Source organism: Lolium perenne, chromosome 7 (assembly GCF_019359855.2).
Source record: "Lolium perenne isolate Kyuss_39 chromosome 7, Kyuss_2.0, whole genome shotgun sequence".
Lineage (NCBI taxonomy): Eukaryota > Viridiplantae > Streptophyta > Magnoliopsida > Poales > Poaceae > Lolium > Lolium perenne.
This window is the reverse complement of record NC_067250.2, coordinates 72,417,181-72,442,388: the sequence shown is the minus strand read 5'-3', so window position 1 is coordinate 72,442,388 and position 25,208 is coordinate 72,417,181. Positions and strand designations below refer to the sequence as shown.

Sequence of the window (25,208 nt, the reverse complement as noted above, 5' to 3'; positions counted from 1 at the left end):
ATCATTAAGTATGTAGTCAGATCTGCACGGCAGCGCCCCATTCTCGATCTGTCTTTCTTTTCTATACTTCTGCGTCGCCGCGTGTGATCGTATCGTACTATTTTTTTAAAACAGATCGTATCGTACTTTTATTTTCCTATTAGGCAACATACGCGCTGCACTAGTCTAGCATCAAGTACATCTGGTCCACTAGATAAAGCAACACACGCGCTGCACTATCTCCCCTACTTTAAAAGAGCCAGAACGTCCCATCCGACTAACCTGAGCCTTTGATACAATATATCCAACGCCTCAAATCCCACGCATCTTTGAACGGAGCGGACAAACGGACCACAACCAACTCCAGGTCCACGAAATAATAAGATCGTGCTGATCAAAACCGTTCGAGACGCACGCAGCAGGACTTCTCGCCGTCCTCTCGCCCTCGCCACCACGACTTCTCGCCGTCCTCTTGCCCTCGCCAGCACGATTTCTCGCCGCCATTGTCGCCCAGCAGCAGTTCTGAACGTCCAGCACGCCTTCCTCTTGTCGTGCTCGCCCGGCAGCACTATCGCCGTCATCTCGCTGCCGTCGCCCGGCCGCACTATCGCCTTCCACGACACAGTCCTCTCGCCGTCGTCACACTGCTGCCCAATCGCCGTCCTCTCGCCGCCGTCGCCCTGCCGCACTATCGCCTTCTAGGACACAGTCCTCTCGCCGTCGTCACACTGCTGCCCAATCGCCGTCCTCTCGCCGCCGTCGCCCTGCCGCACTATCGCCGTCTAGGACACAGTCCTCTCGCCGTCGTCCTGCTTGCTGCCCCATCGCCGTCCTCTCGCCGCCGTCGCCCTGCTGCACTATCGCCTTCTAGGACACAGTCCTCTCGCCGTCGTCACACTGCTGCCCAATCGCCGTCCTCTCGCCGCCGTCGCCCTGCTGCACTAGACGGATGCCAAACGAACTCCACATCTTTCTTCAGGTTTCTTCACAAAATCGGCCCTGCAAAGAGAAGAAGCATCAGGTATCATATGCAAGAATCATTCAGGTTCATTTGAATGTCCAACAAACATTTATCATGGTAGCCCCTGGTTGCTTCATATCTCCCACAAATCTGAAGTTTTTATACATTTGTTTCATGCTCATGCTATAAATATGTGGAGTTTTACAGCAAGTAGGGATGATCACAAAGTGCAAGAACCTCAGTTCATACCTCAATTCATGACAACTCTAAACTTTCATGCAAATATCAATACACGTACATTAGATTATCACTATCCAGCAAAATCCTCACATTCAGCATACCAGAAGTGACCATTCAATAATTTGCAAATGAATCTAGGGGGCATTGATAGCATCAAAGATGTGAACAAACATATGTGTACCATATCTTAACCGGGATATAGAAGATTTCAATATAGTTTCTGCATCAAAGTAGATCTCATCTTTATTTTTTGCATCATATTCTCGATTCCTCTACCTTTTCACAAAGGGAGTCAACTGGTAATCCACTGTTAATAATTACTCTTACCATTAGTGGGATGGGTTAATACTCTTAATCTATCAAGTATATGTATAACATACTATAATCTGAAATCCTTTATATTGTGAAAGAATGTCTTTCTCATCCCTCTAGATGATGGGAAATAAAATTTTCAGCTCTGAATAATGTGAACTCAGTGAGTACATTACCACTAAATATTATTACTTATCAATGTGTTAGGTTTGATTACCTGATTGTCACCCATGTACTCACGCTGGGTTCTACAAGAATTTGATAGAACATCTGCAGGAAAGTCACCCAAATTACAGTCAAAACCACCTTTTAATTAGTCAAAACCAACATGACTTGTGCAGGAGGCTGACTCCGGCTCTTTCAGTTCATTTTCTAATCTTGCAAGCTCTCTGTCTACATCTTTCAGTACTGCCTTGTCAGACAACACTACATTGACCTTTGCATTTGTAACTACCTCTTTGCGCAAGTACCACAAAGGAGTGTATTCCTGGATTGCTAAATATGAGTGTGTGCAGTTTAGGTTATATTCCTGGAAGAAATGATCACTATCATGTAAAACAAAAGGTACTCTACCCCATGAAGGTATGTATGCACTTTAGGTTTTGCAATAATCTAGAATTGCAGGTCACATTAACAAATATTAATCTATATGCCTCTGCTTAACAAATTCTAAATAAAAACTTAATGTCGCAACAATTGGAATCCTTTACAAAATGCCACGTAGCTTTCTTTCATGTTAATTCCTATCAAAATATAATACCCAACAGTTGCTTGTCAAAGCTGAGGATAAAAAAGGCATCCAACTGAAGTTTTATTAGGCTAGGTGATCATATAAAATCTAGATATAGCCAGATCTAAATGTACAATAATACAAAAGGAGACAAAGCTAACAGAATTCTATGACAGGTGTAATCCTCACCAACGAGGGGTAACCTAAATTTGGTATGGCATCTTCCTCACGGGCTCCATTCCAAGATATAACCAACGGGCAAAGTCAAGGTAGCTGACAGAATGCGCAATATTCAGTAAGATCGTTATTATTTCACATTCGTTATTATCTGACATACTAACTTGTCATGTGTATGCAGATTCTAAAGAGGTCAAAAGGCGAGAGGGATAGGGAGCGGTATGCAAATAATAAAGATGAGATCTTAAAACGCCGACGTCAATTACGGGAGCTTAAAAAACAGCCATACGCCGCTAACAATGAGGAAAACATACCATGCTCTACACAGCTCACCACAATATCTATAGTCACACAGATACGTAACATTGCTACTGAAGAAGGTCATGTCTTCTATACTTCCAACATATATGTGCCATGTTAGAAATGATAAATTTGTAGGTGCAACTACTTACAGGTATGGCGACACATGTTCACGAGTATGCATCTCAGGTGGGCGGTGACGATGAGTCCGCTTGGTTGCACACAAATGAAGCATGCCAGCTGCAACCAAAACCAGGAGCAGAAATACATGTTGTTAGCACTCAGTCCAATATTGCATGGGCAGGTTCACACAACCGATTATCTGGTAATATATTTGTCTGCATCATATTTTATTAAATTTAACAATTAAAAATGCTCTACAATATAATCTCACAAAGTTCATGTGTTCATATTTTGGGATGCAATCTCATCATTATTATGTCACATACTAAAGTGAGATGTGTATGCAGATTCTAAAGAGCTCAAAAGGTAGAGGGATAGGGAGCGGTATGCAAATAATAAAGATGAGATCTTAAAACGCCGACGTCAATTACGGGAGCTTAAAAAACAGCCATACGCCGCTAACAATGAGGAAAACATACCATGCTCTACACAGCTCACCACAATATCTAAAGTCACACGGATACGTAACATTGCTACTGAAGAAGGTCATGTCTTCTATACTTCCAACATATACGTGCCATGTTATTTCAAAGGCTCATTTCGCAGCTACAAATACTTACAGATATGGCGCCACATGTGCAGCACTATGCATCTCAACTGGGCGATGACAATGAGTCCGATTGGTTGCACGTAAATGAAGCATGGCAAATGCAGGCAAAACCAGGTTGAAATAGACCTATTCTTGACGCCCAATTCAATTTCTTTGGGGCAGGTTCACTCAGCCAAATATCGGGTAATATATTCTTGGGCCTCTTGTTTAATTTATTTAAGCAAGTATATATGCTCTACATCACACTTGTGCGAGTGTGATGCTGTGGCAGTGTGTCTATGGAAATTCTCGACAATGATGTTTTATTACTGCTCTGTGACAGACCTAACAAACAATCGCGTATGCCCAAGCCAAGGCTGCCCAAAACGCACTAACATGTCATGGTATGCTCGAATGTCTGAAGAAAATAAAGCTGAGTATCTACAGAGACAGCGTATAGCCCACCAACAAAAGATAGATGCGGCAAGGAGTGGACTCGACAGGTCTCAACCACCAGCTACTTATATACCGAGTTCACCGCATACCCCAATGAGCAACGTGACTCAAACGCCATGCTGCGAGGCAGCTCGGGGGCATGTGTCCACATCTGCAAATTGTCATGGGCAAGAGAGTTGTGTAGCAAAAAGTGCAGATCCTCATAAGAGACGGCAACAACGCAGGTAAAAATACTCGCTCATGACGAATGAACAGAGGGAAGAATATTTGCGCAATAACCGCAAGTATAAGCATTGCGAAGGGAAAGCGGGACACTGTTTGACCACAACGATACTATACATGTCAAAAATAGCTCCGCATCTAGCCCACGAACCAATGCTGCCATGCACGCACAATCATCGAGCTGTATTGTTGTTGGTACTAATGTTCATGTCCATACCAGTTAGTTCTCTCCATGTATTATTGTACAACGGAATTAATATTCAGAATATTTTCTGCATATCATTCATTTATTGCGTTTGTAAACTGCTATTTATCAATTGTTATGCTATTTAATACAGATCCAGGTGAGACAAACATTGCGATGAATCTGATCCTCCGGGATTTTTGAACCACTTGAACAAGATGCTAGGTTCGAAGGTAAAATAGCATAACGATTGTGCACATTTTTATAAGGCCTCATTTATACATTAAGCCAATTTAACTTGTTTTGCACAGAAAACACGGAAACCATGCAAGAGGAAGAAACAAGTGCTTGATGATGATGAAGAGTGCAGGATTTTTACTGGTCTAGGTAACTCATAACAATAATTAATTTTTTATAACTATTAAATTCTGGTCGTAATTAGTGCCGCATCAACTAAATTACAATTTGTTCATCTTGTGCAGAGCGATGTATTTGATTCGTACCAATTGACAACTGATGTGCCTCGTAGTGAACAGAATGATGATCCTTATGACTTCGTGTACCACAATCTGCCAAAGAAGCATCATGTTTTGAAAACGATTGCAGATCGCATCCATTGTGGAGCAATGAAGCTACAATATGAGGGCCCGCTTTCGTTGCGTAAAAGGAAAAGTCAAGATAGCTACCCCTGATGTTCCTCAAGAGTTGCGCCGTTTGTTTACAAGTCAGGTTGATGCTGATGCAAAATATTTCAGAAAGCATATTCGATATTTCAACACTCACTTCTCCTTCACAAGCCTTGGAGTGACCCTCGACAAGACCGTCGCGGTGCGGCGAGAACCGGTGTGTATACATTTCGTGCACAAGGGGCACTATATTATAAAATGGATGATCTGGTGCCAGGTGATAAAGGACCTAGACATCTCCAGCTCTATTTCTATGATACAGATGAAACCTTGGAACATAGAGTGAAGCGGTCTCCAGATCTTGATATCAATATCATACGGGCCATTCTAGAGATACTAAAGGACAACCCCTATGTGAAGACCTTTAAAAGCCGTGGATCTGTTCAACCTGGAAGAATATAGAATATCACTTAACACGGACATAAGACTGGACCAGAGAAGGTACAATGTCCCCACAGCTTCACGGTGGCCGCGATGTGGGTTGAAGGTAGTGACCCGCAAAACACTTTTGATAGGCAGGTTGTCGTGCATGGCAAAGGGGACTGTCCTATATTTATTAGAGCTTACTATGGTTGCTATGATCCTTTGGCGTATCCATTATTCTTCCCGAGAGGGGAGACGGGGTGGAACCGTCGGATACCATATGAGATACCACGTAAAGTCACTCAGCAAGGGGACAAAGAGGATGACACAGAGCGTGAACCCTTGCAAGGTCTAGGCCATTTACTATTACTAATTGTAAGTCGAAGCAAAACATTCTAGATAGGAATTCCTCTGAACTCAACGCATAATTGATTCTTGCAAGTTCAAGTTGCTAAATCTATGCCTCTAGTGTAGAACTTGTATGATATTACCGTGACTCTAGATAATTTATTCTTCCATACCATCTCTTTAATTTGGAGCTAGCTATAATGCAACAACTCAATTCATATCTGATGATGAGTTGCTTCATATAAAAATAAATAAGTACATTAGTTATCTATGTACTTTTTCTGAAGGGACAATGATGTGTATAATTATACATAATGATTACTTTCTAAGTAATAGGGAAAGAATACAAATACTCACAAAGTAAGGGTGCGGAGACCGTGCATACCTCAAATATTACATGAATTGGATGTTTAGCTCTACCTTCTCATCCTGGACCATCGAGCCACAATGAATCAACTGGAAATGCAAATAAAAATTAAGTTGTCACAAAAGTTAACAATATAGCATTGAGCATTTGATTTTGACTCACAGTGCTATAGCAGTGACCAAGACTAAAAGTAACTTCAGTAACAATACAATTTAAGTAAAGAACTTTTTGACAAACATTTTTTCATGCTTCAGTTTCATATGGAACACCATAACCTACGTACAGAGCTAACTCAATAACCTAGGTACAGAGCTGTAGACCACATGGAAACCTTACACATGTCGTGATAATTTGGAGCATACATATTGGCGAGTTCCTTTTATATTTAGGATGCATACATATTGCCAACTGTGTGTTTTTCTGTACATTACTTCATCATCAGCAAATCGATACTCTACAACGTGAATGTCAAGCTTTTTACACTAAAAAGTAGTTGTCCTGAACCATGTGTCAATGCATCCTAAATAGAAAATGAACTTGCCAATATGGCAATCAAAAGTATGATCATATGGCACGATCACTTACTGAATCAGCAAAGAGATTGAACAAAAACGGCTGAACATCATTGAGGGTCTCTGGGGCACCAAGATTGAACAGCAGTACTCCAGCCTTTTCATCAAAATTAGTGCATGCACCCGCAGCGGAGGAACTCACAGCAAGGCTGCGTTTAGTGTATAATTGGCATTCCAAATCTGTCAACTACATGAAATCCATGAGAACAACATTGTCTTGATGCACCATACTCCTCAAATTTAAAATCCTGTAACATCAAAGCACCGTTTTCCTTTAATATGATACAATAGTAGATATGCTAATGCTGCAGAATAGTAGATATGCTAATGCTGCATAATACTCCCTCCGTTCCTTTCTATAATGCCTATTGTTTTTTCGCTTTTGTTTCAGAATATAAGAGTAAAGCTATATTTTTTTGCAAAGAACTCCTTCCACCGATATGTTCCGTCCAGAAAATCTGGAAACGAATCTGTTCCCGTCTAGTAAATCAGGAAACCAATCTGTTCCCGTCTAGAAAATGTGAAAACCAATCTGATTATGGAAAGAATAGCGGGAGAGAGGGAGTACATGACCGATCTGTTATGGAAACAAGATTATTTTCTGAGATCTGATTTCAGTTTCCTATTTTGTTTCTAAGATCGCTAGGGGGTTTTGTGTCAAAAAAATGGCTTGCTCTAATTTCCGTGCCAAAATACAATAGGCACTATAGAAAGAAACGGAGGGAGTAGTAGATATGTTAACTTAATAAACATAAAACTTTATACATCTCCCCTACTTTAAAAGAGCCAGAACGTCCCATCCGACTAACCTGAGCCTTTGATACAATATATCCAACGCCTCAAATCCCACGCATCTTTGAACGGAGCGGACAAACGGACCACAACCGACTCCAGGTCCACGAAATAATAAGATCGTGCTGATCAAAACCGTTCGAGACGCACGCAGCAGGACTTCTCGCCGTCCTCTCGCCCTCGCCACCACGACTTCTCGCCGTCCTCTTGCCCTCGCCAGCACGATTTCTCGCCGCCATTGTCGCCCAGCAGCAGTTCTGAACGTCCAGCACGCCTTCCTCTTGTCGTGCTCGCCCGGCAGCACTATCGCCGTCATCTCGCTGCCGTCGCCCGGCCGCACTATCGCCTTCCACGACACAGTCCTCTCGCCGTCGTCACACTGCTGCCCAATCGCCGTCCTCTCGCCGCCGTCGCCCTGCCGCACTATCGCCTTCTAGGACACAGTCCTCTCGCCGTCGTCACACTGCTGCCCAATCGCCGTCCTCTCGCCGCCGTCGCCCTGCCGCACTATCGCCGTCTAGGACACAGTCCTCTCGCCGTCGTCACACTGCTGCCCAATCGCCGTCCTCTCGCCGCCGTCGCCCTGCTGCACTATCGCCTTCTAGGACACAGTCCTCTCGCCGTCGTCACACTGCTGCCCAATCGCCGTCCTCTCGCCGCCGTCGCCCTGCTGCACTAGACGGATGCCAAACGAACTCCACATCTTTCTTCAGGTTTCTTCACAAAATCGGCCCTGCAAAGAGAAGAAGCATCAGGTATCATATGCAAGAATCATTCAGGTTCATTTGAATGTCCAACAAACATTTATCATGGTAGCCCCTGGTTGCTTCATATCTCCCACAAATCTGAAGTTTTTATACATTTGTTTCATGCTCATGCTATAAATATGTGGAGTTTTACAGCAAGTAGGGATGATCACAAAGTGCAAGAACCTCAGTTCATACCTCAATTCATGACAACTCTAAACTTTCATGCAAATATCAATACACGTACATTAGATTATCACTATCCAGCAAAATCCTCACATTCAGCATACCAGAAGTGACCATTCAATAATTTGCAAATGAATCTAGGGGGCATTGATAGCATCAAAGATGTGAACAAACATATGTGTACCATATCTTAACCGGGATATAGAAGATTTCAATATAGTTTCTGCATCAAAGTAGATCTCATCTTTATTTTTGCATCATATTCTCGATTCCTCTACCTTTTCACAAAGGGAGTCAACTGGTAATCCACTGTTAATAATTACTCTTACCATTAGTGGGATGGGTTAATACTCTTAATCTATCAAGTATATGTATAACATACTATAATCTGAAATCCTTTATATTGTGAAAGAATGTCTTTCTCATCCCTCTAGATGATGGGAAATAAAATTTTCAGCTCTGAATAATGTGAACTCAGTGAGTACATTACCACTAAATATTATTACTTATCAATGTGTTAGGTTTGATTACCTGATTGTCACCCATGTACTCACGCTGGGTTCTACAAGAATTTGATAGAACATCTGCAGGAAAGTCACCCAAATTACAGTCAAAACCACCTTTTAATTAGTCAAAACCAACATGACTTGTGCAGGAGGCTGACTCCGGCTCTTTCAGTTCATTTTCTAATCTTGCAAGCTCTCTGTCTACATCTTTCAGTACTGCCTTGTCAGACAACACTACATTGACCTTTGCATTTGTAACTACCTCTTTGCGCAAGTACCACAAAGGAGTGTATTCCTGGATTGCTAAATATGAGTGTGTGCAGTTTAGGTTATATTCCTGGAAGAAATGATCACTATCATGTAAAACAAAAGGTACTCTACCCCATGAAGGTATGTATGCACTTTAGGTTTTGCAATAATCTAGAATTGCAGGTCACATTAACAAATATTAATCTATATGCCTCTGCTTAACAAATTCTAAATAAAAACTTAATGTCGCAACAATTGGAATCCTTTACAAAATGCCACGTAGCTTTCTTTCATGTTAATTCCTATCAAAATATAATACCCAACAGTTGCTTGTCAAAGCTGAGGATAAAAAAGGCATCCAACTGAAGTTTTATTAGGCTAGGTGATCATATAAAATCTAGATATAGCCAGATCTAAATGTACAATAATACAAAAGGAGACAAAGCTAACAGAATTCTATGACAGGTGTAATCCTCACCAACGAGGGGTAACCTAAATTTGGTATGGCATCTTCCTCACGGGCTCCATTCCAAGATATAACCAACGGGCAAAGTCAAGGTAGCTGACAGAATGCGCAATATTCAGTAAGATCGTTATTATTTCACATTCGTTATTATCTGACATACTAACTTGTCATGTGTATGCAGATTCTAAAGAGGTCAAAAGGCAGAGGGATAGGGAGCGGTATGCAAATAATAAAGATGAGATCTTAAAACGCCGACGTCAATTACGGGAGCTTAAAAAACAGCCATACGCCGCTAACAATGAGGAAAACATACCATGCTCTACACAGCTCACCACAATATCTAGAGTCACACAGATACAGAACATTGCTACTGAAGAAGGTCATGTCTTCTATACTTCCAACATATATGTGCCATGTTAGAAATGATAAATTTGTAGGTGCAACTACTTACAGGTATGGCGACACATGTTCACGAGTATGCATCTCAGGTGGGCGGTGACGATGAGTCCGCTTGGTTGCACACAAATGAAGCATGCCAGCTGCAACCAAAACCAGGAGCAGAAATACATGTTGTTAGCACTCAGTCCAATATTGCATGGGCAGGTTCACACAACCGATTATCTGGTAATATATTTGTCTGCATCATATTTTATTAAATTTAACAATTAAAAATGCTCTACAATATAATCTCACAAAGTTCATGTGTTCATATTTTGGGATGCAATCTCATCATTATTATGTCACATACTAAAGTGAGATGTGTATGCAGATTCTAAAGAGCTCAAAAGGTAGAGGGATAGGGAGCGGTATGCAAATAATAAAGATGAGATCTTAAAACGCCGACGTCAATTACGGGAGCTTAAAAAACAGCCATACGCCGCTAACAATGAGGAAAACATACCATGCTCTACACAGCTCACCACAATATCTAAAGTCACACAGATACGTAACATTGCTACTGAAGAAGGTCATGTCTTCTATACTTCCAACATATACGTGCCATGTTATTTCAAAGGCTCATTTCGCAGCTACAAATACTTACAGATATGGCGCCACATGTGCAGCACTATGCATCTCAACCGGCGATGACAATGAGTCCGATTGGTTGCAGAAATGAAGCATGGCAAATGCAGGCAAAACCAGGAGGAAATAGACCTATTCTTGACGCCCAATTCAATTTCTTGGGGCAGGTTCACTCAGCCAAATATCGGGTAATATATTCTTGGGCCTCTTGTTTAATTTATTTAAGCAAGTATATATGCTCTACATCACACTTGTGCGAGTGTGATGCTGTGACAGTGTGTCTATGGAAATTCTCTGACAATGATGTTTTATTACTGCTCCTGTGACAGACCTAACAAACAATCGCGTATGCCCAAGCCAAGGCTGCCCAAAACGCACTAACATGTCATGGTATGCTCGAATGTCTGAAGAAAATAAAGCTGAGTATCTACGAGAGACAGCGTATAGCCCACCAACAAAAGATAGATGCGGCAAGGAGTGGACTCGACAGGTCTCAACCACCAGCTACTTATATACCGAGTTCACCGCATACCCCAATGAGCAACGTGACTCAAACGCCATGCTGCGAGTCAGCTATGGGGCATGTGTCCACATCTGCAAATTTTCATGGGCAAGAGAGTTTTGTAGCAAAAAGTGCAGATCCTCATAAGAGACGGCATCAACGCAGGGAAAAATACTCGCTCATGACGAATGAACAGAGGGAAGAATATTTGCGCAATAACCGCAAGTATAAGCATTGCAGAAGGGAAAGCGGGACACTGTTTGACCACAACGATACTATACATGTCAAAAATAGCTCCGCATCTAGCCCACGAACCAATGCTGCCATGCACGCACAATCATCTGAGCCAGGTATTGTTGCTGTACTAATGTTCATGTCCATACCAGTTAGTTCTCTCCATGTATTATTGTACAACGGAATTAATATTCAGAATATTTTCTGCATATCATTCATTTATTGCGTTTGTAAACTGCTATTTATCAATTGTTATGCTATTTAATACAGATCCAGGTGAGACAAACATTACTGATGAATCTGATCCTCCGGGGATTTTTGAACCACTTGAACAAGATGCTAGGTTCGAAGGTAAAATAGCATAACGATTGTGCACATTTTTATAAGGCCTCATTTATACATTAAGCCAATTTAACTTGTTTTGCACACAGAAAACACGGAAACCATGCAAGAGGAAGAAACAGTGCTTGATGATGATGAAGAGTGCAGGATTTTTACTGGTCTAGGTAACTCATAACAATAATTAATTTTTTATAACTATTAAATTCTGGTCAGAATTAGTGCCGCATCAACTAAATTACAATTTGTTCATCTTGTGCAGGCGATGTATTTGATTCGTACCAATTGACAACTGATGTGCCTCAGAGTGAACAGAATGATGATCCTTATGACTTCGTGTACCACAATCTGCCAAAGAAGCATCATGTTTTGAAAACAAGATTTGCATCGCATCCATTGTGGAGCAATGAAGCTACAATATGAGGGCCCTGCTTTCTGTTGCAGAAAAGGAAAAGTCAAGATAGCTACCCCTGATGTTCCTCAAGAGTTGCGCCGTTTGTTTACAAGTCAGGTTGATGCTGATGCAAAATATTTCAGAAAGCATATTCGATATTTCAACACCCACTTCTCCTTCACAAGCCTTGGAGTGACCCTCGACAAGACCGTCAGCAGTGCGGCGAGAACCGGTGTGTATACATTTCGTGCACAAGGGGCACTATATTATAAAATGGATGATCTGGTGCCAGGTGATAAAGGACCTAGACATCTCCAGCTCTATTTCTATGATACAGATGAAACCTTGGAACATAGAGTGAAGCGGTCTCCAGATCTTGATATCAATATCATACGGGCCATTCTAGAGATACTAAAGGACAACCCCTATGTGAAGACCTTTAAAAGCTGTGGATCTGTTCCGAACCTGGAAGAATATAGAATATCACTTAACACGGACATAAGACTGGACCAGAGAAGGTACAATGTCCCCACAGCTTCACAGGTGGCCGCGATGTGGGTTGAAGGTAGTGACCCGCAAAACACTTTTGATAGGCAGGTTGTCGTTGACATAGGCATCCCAAATGGGCCTGCCGAAGATGGTACCCGGGGTTTACTGGAAGCCCAATACCCGAAGAATAAGAAGATTCGGGAGCCCAAGATTTACTAAGGAAAGATAGAGTTGTAATAGGAAGTGTTGTTTGTGATCTGGCGGGATGAGTTAGAAACCGTCCCGGACTATGTAAACTTGTATAGCACGAATCCCTCGGCTCCACCTCATATATAAGGGGGAGTCGAGGGACAAAGAATCAATCGAATCATTGTCTGCAAACCCTAGTTTTCATAGTCGTCGAGTACTTTTCGGCTGAAACCTTCGAGATCTACTTGCCCTCTACTTCTAACTAAACCCTAGCCTACAATCCATAGGCATTGACAAGTCAATACCTTGTCAATTGGCGCCGTCTGTGGGAACTAGAGGCGTAAGGAGCTGATCTCGATGGCACGCTCAAGATCTTCGACATCGTCAACCGCAAGCAACACAATGGATCGAGGTAAACAGATCGCTACTGGTCTTGTCGATTTTGTTCCTCACCCACCCTCCCGTTTGGATGCATATGCGTATCTGGCGGAGCCCATGGAGATGACGTTCGGAAGGTTCCACTTTCGCGTCGAGAAGGAAGGATCGTATCGTGTCGAGATTCCGATTTCGTCGGAATCATCAGTGGCCGATTCCGATTTTTCAAGCTATACATCGTCAAACGAATCAGGAGAAGAAGAAACCTCGGCGACACGCTACGTCAGCATCAGAGCAAGAGAGAAACTCGCCAAGATCTTCAACGACATGTCGTTTGAGTCATCTGCGGATTCATATATAAGCGATGGTTCAAGCAATGTCGACAGTTACGACTTCATCGACAAATCTTTGACAGTGGGCAAGGTCTTCATCAATCTCAACGACGATGTCACCAAACCCAACATAGATCTGAGTACAAAGTATCATCAGATTTACGCCATTGAAGATCAAGAAGAGACATCTGAGGCTTTCGACAGTTTGGGAAATCCATACGTCGATCCCTCCAATCTGCGACAAGGCTTGGGCAACAAATACGTCGGGCCAGAGCCGCGAGATAGAGTTCAACTTTCACAAGCAGCGTGGGGACAGAGCTGCGAGAGCTATGAACGGCACAGAACCAATGGCTACCACAGCCACACCGGAAGAATTGCAAGCATATCAATATAGGCTCGCACGAGCTGCCAGGGAATTGGAAAAACAGACTGAGTTGAACAGGAGAAAGGAGGCAGCTTCTGCATCCAGCAGGAGAAGGGCAGATCTAAGTCGACAATCTAGAACTACGGGTGATAGCCATCGGGAGGCGCGGAACAGAGCAAGGTCAAGACTGCAACACATACCCGAAGCGGAAAGAGAGCACTTGGTTCAAAACCTCGACATGTCCTTTATGTCGATAGATACAAGAGGAAACATCATCCCTAAGACACCAGAGGTCGGGTATATGGCGACACATGCTTTTATCCTTGCATCTAAACCACCTCCGGTGACCCAAGGGAAACACCGTACAATATGGCGGTAGCAGGAGTTGGAGCTATGGGGACGGCGTTTATATCAACGCCTCCCGAAGGAGTGGCAAGGCAAAATAGTCCGCGACCCGCGGCAGCAACGGCGGCACTCGAAGGGCCAAGTGGAGCAAGAGACACAAAGGCACAAGCAAGAGTCGACGTAGCGCGGCAAAGCGAAGGGATCATCGGCAATCCCCCGAACTTAACGACGAAGATATGTGCGGCTTACCATGCTTCACGAGGAGAGTCCGAAAACGCGAGTCCCCTCGGGATTCAAGTTACCCGATAATTTCAAGAAATTCGACGGCCTTCAAGATCCGAGAGGATTGGCTAATCGACTATCCGGAGACGGTGAAGCCGACAGAGGAACTAGGGCAACAGCCATGCAAAGCATCCAGTGCACCTGAGTGGTGCCGCACGATCATGGATAAAGAAACTCGCTCCAGGATCCATCGACAGCTGGGAAAGTTTCGAGGACGTGTTCGTCAAGAACTTCAGATCCACGTGCAAAAAACCCGCATCGTTAGAGGAGTTGAGAGCGTGTCGACAAAAGCCGATGAGCCAATGAGAAAGTACATCCAGAGGTGGAATATCATCAAAAACTCGGCAGAAAACATATCCGACGAGAGAGCAATAGATGCGTTTGTCGCAGGAGTCGCGTGGAGACTTTGTCGAGGATTTGGGAAGGACCAATCCAAGGACAGATCCGCGTTAATGGAGATAGCAAATAAATGGGCAGATGGAGAAGACGCTGTCCACAACAAACGACACAGTCGCCGCAGGAGGACCGTGGTCGAAACTATCAACCGAGGCGAAGATTTCCTCGGACGTACCGTAACTACGACGCCCCGGGACAAATTTCGGCAGGTTTTCGGACAAATACAGGAGGCAACAGAGATGATTACCGGAGAAGCGGTGAACAGCGAGGTGATAATAGGGATGATTCACGCAACGAGGCAAAATAGTGGGCCGAGGTTTCCAAGACCTTTCGTGTCCCCGAGGAAATGCTGAACGGACCGTGCCGGATGCACTTCTTCCTCGACAAAGCAACGGGAAAAGACAGTCGGGGCACCTGCAGAAAGACCGTCGAAATTTTCGTGCAATGTTCAGATACGCAGAAAATGCTCACGCTCGAGCGGCACAGAGAAACCCTCGGGAGCCTAGGAGCGAGGTTCATCTCCCGCCACCTCCCGCGATTACGAGAGGACAATCGACACCAGCTAAGAATAGCGGCAGCACCTGCACCACCACCCTATGTTGATCCTAATTCCAACGGAGCGGTGTTGATGATTCGAAGGGAAGGCCGTCCAATAGAGCTCAAAAAGTAATCTCACGACAGTGTTTATGGCAGAGAAAATGCCTCCACCAACAGTTGAGTACCTTAATTGGTCAGACAAGATATCGGCTTCACAATAGCAGATCATCCGCAGCAAGTTCCTCGACCAGGGCGATCGACACTTATTACGCCAGCGATTATCGCAGGATTTGATGTCTCTCGAGTGTTCATAGACGGCGGCAAGCAGCTTGAACCTCATGTATGCAGATACATTGAGGAAGATGAACATATCCTTAGCAAACTTGAAACCAACAGACACAAGGTTCCACGGCATTACACCAGAGAAACCAAGTTATCCATTGGGAAAAATCAATCTCGATGTTCAATTTGGGACCCGAGAAAATTATAGAATCGAGAAGCTCGAATTTGAAGTCGTGGATTTTCCATCACAATACCACGCTCTGTTGGGACGACCAGCATATGCTAGATTTATGGCAGTACCACACTATACATACCTGTTGTGGAGGTTGCCGGACCAAGAGGACCAATCACGAGTCAAGGGAAGCTTTGCCTTAGCCGATAAGTGCGACAAGGATTTTCACGGGTTGGCAGAAACTTTCGGGATGCAAGCCGAGTACTTGGCGTCAAAAAGCATGACTGATTACGACGTACTGCCAGACGCTGGAAGGCCAAATAAAGAATCAACTTTCAACACAGAGAAAAATTCTAAGGAGGTGCAGATTCACCCGACAGATCCAAAAAGACGACATCTATCGCAAACGATATGGATATCGCATAGGAAAGCGCTCGTCAAGTTCCTCCGCGAGAACTGGAAAAGCTAGGCATGGTGTCCAGCTGACATGCCAGAGTACCCAGGGAACTTGCCGAGCACCACCTAAATTTGGATCCAACAGCGAAACCAATCGAGACAACCTTTGCGGCGTTTTTCGGAACCAAACCGCAAAGCCATGCTTTCAGAAATAAATCGACTCGAAGAAGCTGGTTTTATCGAGAGAAATATCTACGAAGCCACATGGGTAGCTAACCCAGTGATGGTGCCGAAGAAAAACACGACAGTCCTTCGCATGTGCGTCGACTTTACGTGTCTCAATAAACATTGTCCTAAGGATCACTTTCCTCCCAAGGATCGATCAAATTATCGACTCCACGGCAGGTTGCGAACGTCTTTCCTTCTTGGATGCATACTCTGGTTATAACCAGATCAGATTAAAAGAAGATGATGAAGCCAAGACAGCGTTTATTACACCTTACGGCGTGTTTTGCTACAAAACAATGCCCTTTGGTCTAAAAAATGCGGGAGCAACATATCAGAGGATGATGCAGAAGTGTTTAGCAACACAGATCGGGAAAAACGTGCAAGTATACATCGATGATGTCGTCATAACATCAAAAAAGGGGACAACATTGATCGAGGATCTCAAAGAAACTTTTGACAACCTCGACAAATTCTGCCTCAAACTGAACCCGACGACGTGTTCGTGTGGCGTCCCAAGCGGAGAACTCTGGGGTTTCTAGTTTCGGCAAGAGGGATTGAAGCAAATCCCGACAAAATACAAGCCATAGTAACAATGAGAAAGCCAACAAAGTTGAAAGAAATACAGCAGCTAACTGGGCGAGTCGCAGCTTTGAGCGGGTTCGTCGCGAGGTTAGGAGAAAAAGCGTTACCATTTTATGCGCTGATAAAACAAGGAGATAAATTCCGGTGGAACGAAGAGGCCAACAGAGCTTTCGAGGATGCTGAAGCGAAAAATCTCGACACCACCAATCCTGGTGGCTCCAAAGGAAAAGGAACCTCTCTGCTGTATATTGCAGCCACGCCCCAAGTGGTTAGCACAAGATTAGTTGTCGAAAGAGAGGAAGAAGGGAAAATCCATGGAGTGCAGCGGCGGTATACTTCGTGAGCGAAGTCTTGTCACCTTCAAAACAAAGGTACCCTCAGTACCAAAAGCTAGCATATGGAGTGTTCACGACAGCACGAAAATTGCGCCACTATTTTTCGGCACACCCGATCATAGTGGTCAATGAAGCTCCCTTGTCAAATATATTGAATAACCCGGAAGCTACGGGTCGTGTCTCCCTTTGGGGAATAGAACTTTCCCCTCGGGACATCACGTATGAAAAAAGAAAAGCAATAAAGTCGCAAATACTGCCAGACTTCATCGCAGAATGGATGGAGTTGCAAAATACAGGACCACCAGATTTATCGAGAACTTGGACCATGAACTTTGATGGGTCCAAGAGACTAGAAGGAGCTGGCGCAGGAGTAGTACTCATATCACCTGAAGGCGACAAATTGAAGTACATCCTCCGGATGACGTTCCTTAACGCATCTAACAATGAAGCAGAATATGAGGCTCTCATACACGGGATGAAGATGGCGAAAGCCTGGAGCAACTCGATTAAAAATCTTTGGCGACTCACAGTTGGTGGCTCAGCAAGTTATGAACCAATGTGATGCAATCAATGATAGCATGATGGCATACAAGGAGGTGTACAACGAGCTTGAAAAGTTATTCGATGGATGCGAAGTAAATCATATTAGCAGGTTGAGCAACGACGAAGCCGACGTTCTTGCAAACATCGGGTCACAGTGCCTTCCAATCCCGCCAGTGTATTCGGGAAGAGATAACAGAGAGATCCACTAAGCCAACAAAGTCAAAAAAGAAGGAGAAGAAACCCTCGGGGGCTGCCAAGGAAAAGCAAGAGGACGAAGAAGAGGATCAGGACTTGGTCATGGTGATACAGATACCGTGGATGCAGCCGTACATATCATACATCATGAGGAAAGAAATACCCGATGATCCAGGTTGAAGCAAGGCGAGTAATTCGACGCTCCAAAGCTTTTACGGTGGTCAAGGGAGAATTGTATAAGCGAAGTATTTCAGGCGTTTTGCGGAGGTGCGTTACACCGAAGAAGGAAGAATAATCCTGAAGGATGTACACGAAGGAATATGTGGCCACCACGCAAGTAGTCGAGCTATCGCAGCCAAGGTTTTTCGGGCAGGATTCTCTTGGTTGACAGCAATCGAGGACGCCAAGGACATAGTAAGAACTTGCGACGCATGTCAAAGGTTCGCCGCAAAACCTCACTCTCCAAGCAGAGTTAGCACCAATACCATTGTCTTGGCCCTTTGCTCAATGGGGACTTGATATGGTGGGTAAGTTACACAAATCCTGGCCAGGAGGAAAGGAGTACATGCTAGTAGTGTCGATAAGTTTACAAAGTGGATAGAAGCGAAGCCGATAAATTCACCGGATGGAGCATCCGCAGAAAATTCGTAAAAGGCCTCGTCTTCAGATTTGGAGTGCCCCACAAAGCATCGTCACGGACAACGGCGACAACTTCACATCCCATGAATTCAAAGATTATTGCGAAGAGGTGGGTATTAAGCTGAACTTTGCGTCGCTTGCACATCCTCAAACCAATGGGCAAGTCGAGAAAGCCAATGGCATCATCTGCAATGGTATCAAGAAGCGCTTATTAGGACCACCGGAAAAAGCTCGACATACATGGCCGTAAGAACTACCAAGCGTGTTGTGGAGCATCCGAACAACACCAAACACAGCAACGCAGAAACTCCGTTTTTCCTGGTTCATGGAGCGAAGCGATACTACCAATCGAGATAGAGCACAACTCTCCACGTGTCGCTGAATATGATGAAGAAACGTCGAGAAGAGTGCTAGAAGACGACGTCGACGCACTTGATGAAGCTCGAGATGAAGTATTATCTCGGGTAACCAAATATCAACAGGATTTGAAGAATTACCACGATCGACGTTTGCGGCCAAGATCTTTTCGTGGGAGACCTAGTTCTTCGGCTCACGCAAAAAAGTCATGAAAAACTCGAGTCACCATGGCTTGGCCCTTACATTGTCACGGAAGTAATTGGAGGAGGAGCATACAGAATAAAGGACAAGAAGACAGGGGTGGAGGAGCCAAACCCCTGGAACGTGGCGCAACTTAGGCGTTTTTACGCCTAGAGTCAAAATATAGTCTTTGTAAAGCTTCAATGTACTTGAAACGCCCGCGAGTTTTCAGACGCACTCTTTTCCTTTTTCGGGGCACCGAGTGGGGCCGGAGAAGGTTTTTAATGAGGCGGGCTCGCGGTGCTGCAATATAATAAAGATAGTGACAATATAACTTTTCTTCTTTATCGACATGACCAAAGTCTTCGCTCCGACGAATTTCAATATAGTTCATCAACAAAAGGAAAAACTTGCCTTGGTATTCAAATACCTCGTGAGTCAACAAAAATACAAAATAGTACTCAATAAAAAGCTTGGGGGCTCATATTCGCCTTAAATATATAAATGCCTTGGTTCAAAACCTCGCAAGTATACAAATATAGTAAAGAGTCACCGAAACACTCGGGGGCTAAACAAACAGAGAAATATAATGATTGCTTTACAATATAGTCGTGGATTACAAAGAAAAAATATCTACAAGAAGAAACTAACTAGTCTTGATTCAATATGTCATCAAGAGTAACCCTGTTTTCCTCAGGAGCAGCACCAAGAAAATCGGCATAATGGCCATCGGCAAAAAAGTCGGCATCCATCCGAAGTAGGTCCTCAATCATTTCTTCGGCTATAGGCGTAACCTTCGTGTTAATCCTGTCAACACCAACTCTCCGACGTTTTACTTTTTGGTGAACCTTCTCGACGACCTGGGTAAGGTCAAGCTTCGAGTGGCGGATTTGGAGCATGATAAGAGCAAATGCGGCGCCGGCTACTAGTTGAGCTTTGACAAAATCATGGATACTGCGAGCATCCTTGAACCTTTCCATCAATTCAGGAAGAGTTTTTGGTTGGACGTTCCGAGGAAACATGGAGTTGTAAACCATGGACAAGGTCTTGGTACAGAAGTCGAGGAAATCACGAGTTTGAGAGGCGCGATCTTGAAATCTGACAATTTGGCGGGTCCTTTCCGGGGTAGCCCAAAACAAAGAACCATGGTCCAAGGAGAGATTAACAAGGAGGGTTGTCCTAGCATTCACCCTCTCTTCCTCGGCAGCAGCATCAGTAAAGGCACCTATCAAAACAAAAAAAACGGAAACCTTCAAAGAAACAATAGTATGCAGATAAAGGATATCAGCAGATGAAACAGGCATACCCGACATATCTGCACTGGCTTCATTCATTAATTCGAGCATGAAATTTTCTCGAATAGTCGCCTTTTCAGCCTCGGAAGCAGCAATTTCCTTAGCAGCTACAGCCTCGCGAGCTTGTTGAAGAGCAATTTTTTCGGCTTCAGATGACTTACGAGATTGCTCCATCATCACAAGTGTTTGCTTCTTCGCATACTGAAGTTGTTGCCGAAGTTCATCCAGTTCTTGCGACAAGGTATCGTCGACAGGAGCGGTATCACCAAAAGCTTTCCTCGCGGGAAGAAGAAGGCGAAACATTGGAAGGAGCAGAAGATGGAGTATAGTTATCAAATATCAACTGAAAAATAAACAAGACAACATCAAATAACAAGCAAAGATAGAAGTCTTCATTAATCTCTTGGAATAATTACAAGGGCATTACAGTGGAGTTAAGAAAGTACGTGTCGCCAAATGACTACTTTGGCGACAGAAGCAAAAGAAACGAAGAAAAACAGAGGCATGCAACTAGACCTCCGGCCTCGAGGAGCTAGGAGTTGAAGCTGGCTTGATCCCCGATACGCCAAGATCTTCTTCGTGTTGGGCTTGGCCGCCTTGATCAGCGACCTCCATCTTGATCGCTCTATCCGATCGGTGTCGCCAACCTTCATCCAATCAAGCGTCTCATTGGCTGTCGCAACCAGGGCAACAAGATTTCGACGAACCTTCATATTCTCTGACGCATCTTCAATCCCAGGTCTTCCGAAGCATTAAACATCTTGGCGAGGTTAAGGAAAGTTGCGGGTTCTTCTTTCTTCGGGAAGAAATAAGGGAACAACGCTGACAATCCTGCATTAGCATTTGCCACGCCTTCACGAATTTCGCGCCCGTGAAACTCCAGAAGAGAAAGTGCGTCAAGGAGAGGATCGTTGACAGGATTATCCAGATCAAAATCCTGGTTTGTTTGGGCTGCCACACGAGACAAGACATCACCAACAACCAAGAAACAGAAGTGCATAAAATAAAAGGGATTGATAATATTACTCAGAGTACGTCGACTTTGCGACTTCAAACGCTTGAGGATTCCTTCGTCACGAGAAGCTTGTGCAGCTTTGTGCTCATCCAAGGCAGCTGTCGCATCCTCAAGTTTCTTCTGCAGTTCCTCGACACCAGCAGCTTTCGCCTTAGCTTCATCAGCTTCGACCTTGGCTTTGCTAGCAGCGAGTTCGGCTTTCTTGCGAGCCGCCTCACTTTGCTCAAGTTTTTGAGCCAGTGCGTCGGCGCGTTCGTTAGCCTCTGCAAGTTTCTCTGTCGAGATATGGAAAAAAGAGAGAAGAAAGATCAAAAAATCGCGGCAAGTAACAGGAGTGACAAATTAAGGAAAAACGACAAGTATGAAAGTCGTTACCTTCGGCTCTATTAGCATATTCACGGTACCCAATAAATTGGGAACCGATGCGGAGAAGATCCTTGATCATAGGCTGTTCAACGTGAACACAGTAAGAGAAACATCGGCATAAAAAAAAAAAAATAATAAAAAAAAAAGATGTGAAGAAACAAAATAAAGAAAATATAGATGTCGACAAACTTACATCATCTAGGAGCGGGGGCGACGAACTGCCCAACTGAGGGGCAGGATCAACAATCTTTTCAACCCGTGCCCTTTTTGGTGAAGGGGCACGGGGGCTCGAAGGAGTAGATGTATCAACATTTTGTTGAGGAGGCGACGATTCCTCCCCTTCAACTGGTTTTTCTGAAATAACTAAAGTATGTGACGTGCTCGTTCGAGCAGCCACATCTAAAGTTGGTGTTTCTTCATCATCACTGTGACAAAATAGCGGCAGCATAAAAGCAAGGCAAGATAAAATTCTTCAAATAAAAAAGGAAAAGAGCAAGGAACCTACGAGCTGATGATACTCTCGATGTATGGATCATAAGCTGCTTTTCGAGGTGCAGGAGCAGTTTCTTCGGGTTTCGAGGTCCCGGAATCTTCGGCATTGCTCCTTTTCCTTTTGCTCTTCGGAGAAACAGCAGGAGGAGGAGATTGCGCTGATGTTGTATCTTCAGAGGCAGCATCCTTCTCAGTAGATCCCGCAGATTTTCGAGAATCTGCGGGTTCATTCACAAAAGAGGGGGTCTCCTGGTTGACATCATCGACAACGGCTCTTTCTTCGACCTCTCCATCCTCAGGAAGAGGAGGAAGGGAAGCCATAGTAGGATGATTCTACAAGGAAATAGTGACAAAAGAGAATAAGTGAGATACCACTGCAATAAGATACGAGGAATAGTTCAGAACAAGATAGAACTTCGAGAAGAGAAAATACCTCGGGAAGAGGATTGGAAGCACTGTATGGTTCCACTCGACAGGAGGAGGGAATAGGATCCTTCTTGCCTAATCGAGAAATTCTTCGAACCAATTTTTCCAAGTCCTTTACAGAAAGATCACTGGAGATTACATTGGCGTCATTTTCACCAGAATACGTCCAAAGGGGATTTTTGCGAGCCTGAAGAGGCTGCACTCTAATCCTAAGGAAGTAGGCGATAATTTGAACACCGAGATAGCTCTTTGCCTCGAGTGTTTTGAAGATGACGGATACGAGCCATGAGCGCCTCTGTCGCCTTTTTTCTCTTCTTCGAAGCTTCGGCATCCCAGGAACGGCGACGCTGAATCCACGGCACTTCCGTCAAAAGGAACTATGTTGTGCTCCACAGAATTGGCGCTTTCTTCGTGGATGTAGAGCCACTTTTTGCGCCATCCTTGGACAGAATCAGGAAACTTGACGTCGAAATAATCGACATCAGTCCGAACACAGATAACAACGCCACCTATGTTATAAGTGACGTTGTGGGAGCCATTACGGCGGAGGCAGAAAATGCGCTTCCACAGAGCCCAATTGGGAGGGATTCCGAGGAAGCATTCGCAAAGTGTGATAAAAATAGAAATGTGAAGGATGGAATTGGGAGTCAACCGGTGCGCTTGAATCCCATAAACGAAAAGAAGGCCGCGGAGGAAATCATGGATTGGGGTTGAAAGGCCGCGGATCGTGTGATCAACAAAACTAACCCGATACTCCATTGGAGGCTTGGGGTAGCTTTCTTCGCTAGGAAAGCGGATGGCGTCCTCCTTCGTCATGAGGCCGAGCCTCTTCAGCGTGTTAATGTCTTGATTGGAGATTTTGGATCTCTCCCACTCAAGATCCTCGGCGGCCATCTTGGATTCCGGCGTCTTTGTGGCGAGAGTCAGACGCGTGCGCGGTGGCATCAACGGCAGTGGGCAGAGCAATGTATGTGCGAACGGAAGATTGGAGAGAGTTGGGCGCAGGGGAAGTTTTGCGAAGAGGAACAGGTAAGCGGCGCAAGCAAGGGGATGAACGGAGGTTGAAGAAGGGTTTATATAAGAATCGGGTGAAGCAGTGTGCCGTTGGATGAAGAAATCGTGTGGTGAGAATGGATCTTCTAGACACAAGGGCAAAACAGTATTTTTATTGAGATAGGCGTTACCGTACGTGCGCCAGAAAGCGGAGGACGTGTGTCCCCCACTTGCACGACGTGTCAACATGGTCGAAGCAATGGACCCACAGGCCAGAGAACTCACGACTATTCGAGAAGGATGAAGTAAATTTGATTAAGGGAAGTATGTCGACAAGAAAAATAAAAGAAAAGTGACGACAGAAAGAATTATTCAATACTTCGGGAGCCTTTGATCAAATACAAGTTTTTGCCCAAATGCTCGGGGCTACTTCAGAAAAAGTAAATTTTCGAGTATGACAAATATAGAAATTGCGGGAGCCTACAACCAAGCACAAGTCCTTGGCTGTAGCCTCGGGGGCTACTCCCATCGGGAGCGCTGTTCGCGCACCCGAGAGATAAAAAAAAAGAGAGAGAAGAAGAAAGAGATCATATTGGGAAGTAATGAAAATATAGCGACAAGGTGGACTAAAATGTTGAGCCTACAACCAAGCACAAGTTCTTGGTTGTAGCCTCGGGGGCTACTCCCATCGGGAACGCTGTTCGCGTGCCCGATGAAATTAACAAAAATAGAAAAACAAGAGAGTATATTTCGAGTTATAATTAACTCTACATATACTCCCATCGGGAGAACAATATAAGTCATATATGACTCGATAAAATGTGCCATTCCAACAGCCGGAAAAGCACTCGACAATATATTCTCAGAACGCCGAAGTTGCGATCAATTTCTGAATGCCGCAAAATTTGCGAAGGTAAGACCCCAGATCCGTTCTGCTGGGCGTGGCATCGCCAAAGACTGCGCTCTGCTACTTTTATCCGTATCAACAGATACGAAGAAAAATCCTAACGGACGCGTTAGGTACCCGATAAATTTGACTGGGACTCGACAGAATGGTAAGACCTTAAGCGGCACCTGTCGACGTTTACACCAGTATCCCGAGATCATGTCCGGGGACGTGATTTTGAAGTAGGTTTTTGCGGATTGCCACTAGAGCAGTTAACTAGTACCTGATCCGTCAGATGAACTAGCCCCAATTACCAGTATCCCTGTACAATATAGAATTTTATGTGAAGAAATATAAAAGGTTAAAGCTTTCGAGTAAAAATAAACAATGGAGATTTTCCCTGACTCTACGATTCAAGCAAAATCTCGGGGGCTACTGACATAGGCATCCCAAATGGGCCTGCCGAAGATG

The 25,208-nt window shown here is 44.2% G+C and overlaps 1 protein-coding gene across 1 annotated transcript; it reads right to left on the bottom strand.

The window, feature by feature from the left end:
* Positions 1-799: 799 nt before the first annotated feature.
* LOC127317098 (uncharacterized) lies at positions 800-22,959 on the bottom strand. Its single transcript, XM_071823937.1, has 16 exons — positions 22,866-22,959; positions 22,446-22,765; positions 22,134-22,365; positions 21,950-22,022; positions 21,586-21,849; positions 21,344-21,510; positions 11,935-12,087; positions 10,006-10,093; positions 8,865-8,917; positions 8,068-8,134; positions 7,419-7,999; positions 6,623-6,857; positions 6,056-6,126; positions 2,852-2,939; positions 1,710-1,762; positions 800-978 (listed from the first exon to the last, which is right to left on the bottom strand). The coding sequence occupies exons 2-10, from the start codon at positions 22,751-22,753 to the stop codon at positions 8,111-8,113; spliced, it is 1,362 nt and encodes a 453-aa protein (XP_071680038.1). The 5' UTR covers positions 22,754-22,765; positions 22,866-22,959; the 3' UTR covers positions 800-978; positions 1,710-1,762; positions 2,852-2,939; positions 6,056-6,126; positions 6,623-6,857; positions 7,419-7,999; positions 8,068-8,110.
* Between the last annotated feature and the right edge of the window lie 2,249 nt (positions 22,960-25,208).

What these genes read in the sequence shown, in the direction of transcription:
- LOC127317098 (XM_071823937.1), bottom strand. Translation starts at nt 22,753, where the DNA reads ATGGCTTCCCTTCCTCCTCTTCCTGAGGATGGAGAGGTCGAAGAAAGA. An exon ending in ATCGAGAGTATCATCAGCTC is followed by an intron (nt 22,366 to 22,445) that starts GTAGGTTCCTTG and finishes ATTTTGTCACAG; the next exon opens with TGATGATGAAGAAACACCAA. An exon ending in TCCCGAAGAAAGAAGAACCC is followed by an intron (nt 12,088 to 21,343) that starts GCAACTTTCCTT and finishes TTTCTGCAACAG; the next exon opens with AAAGCAGGGCCCTCATATTG.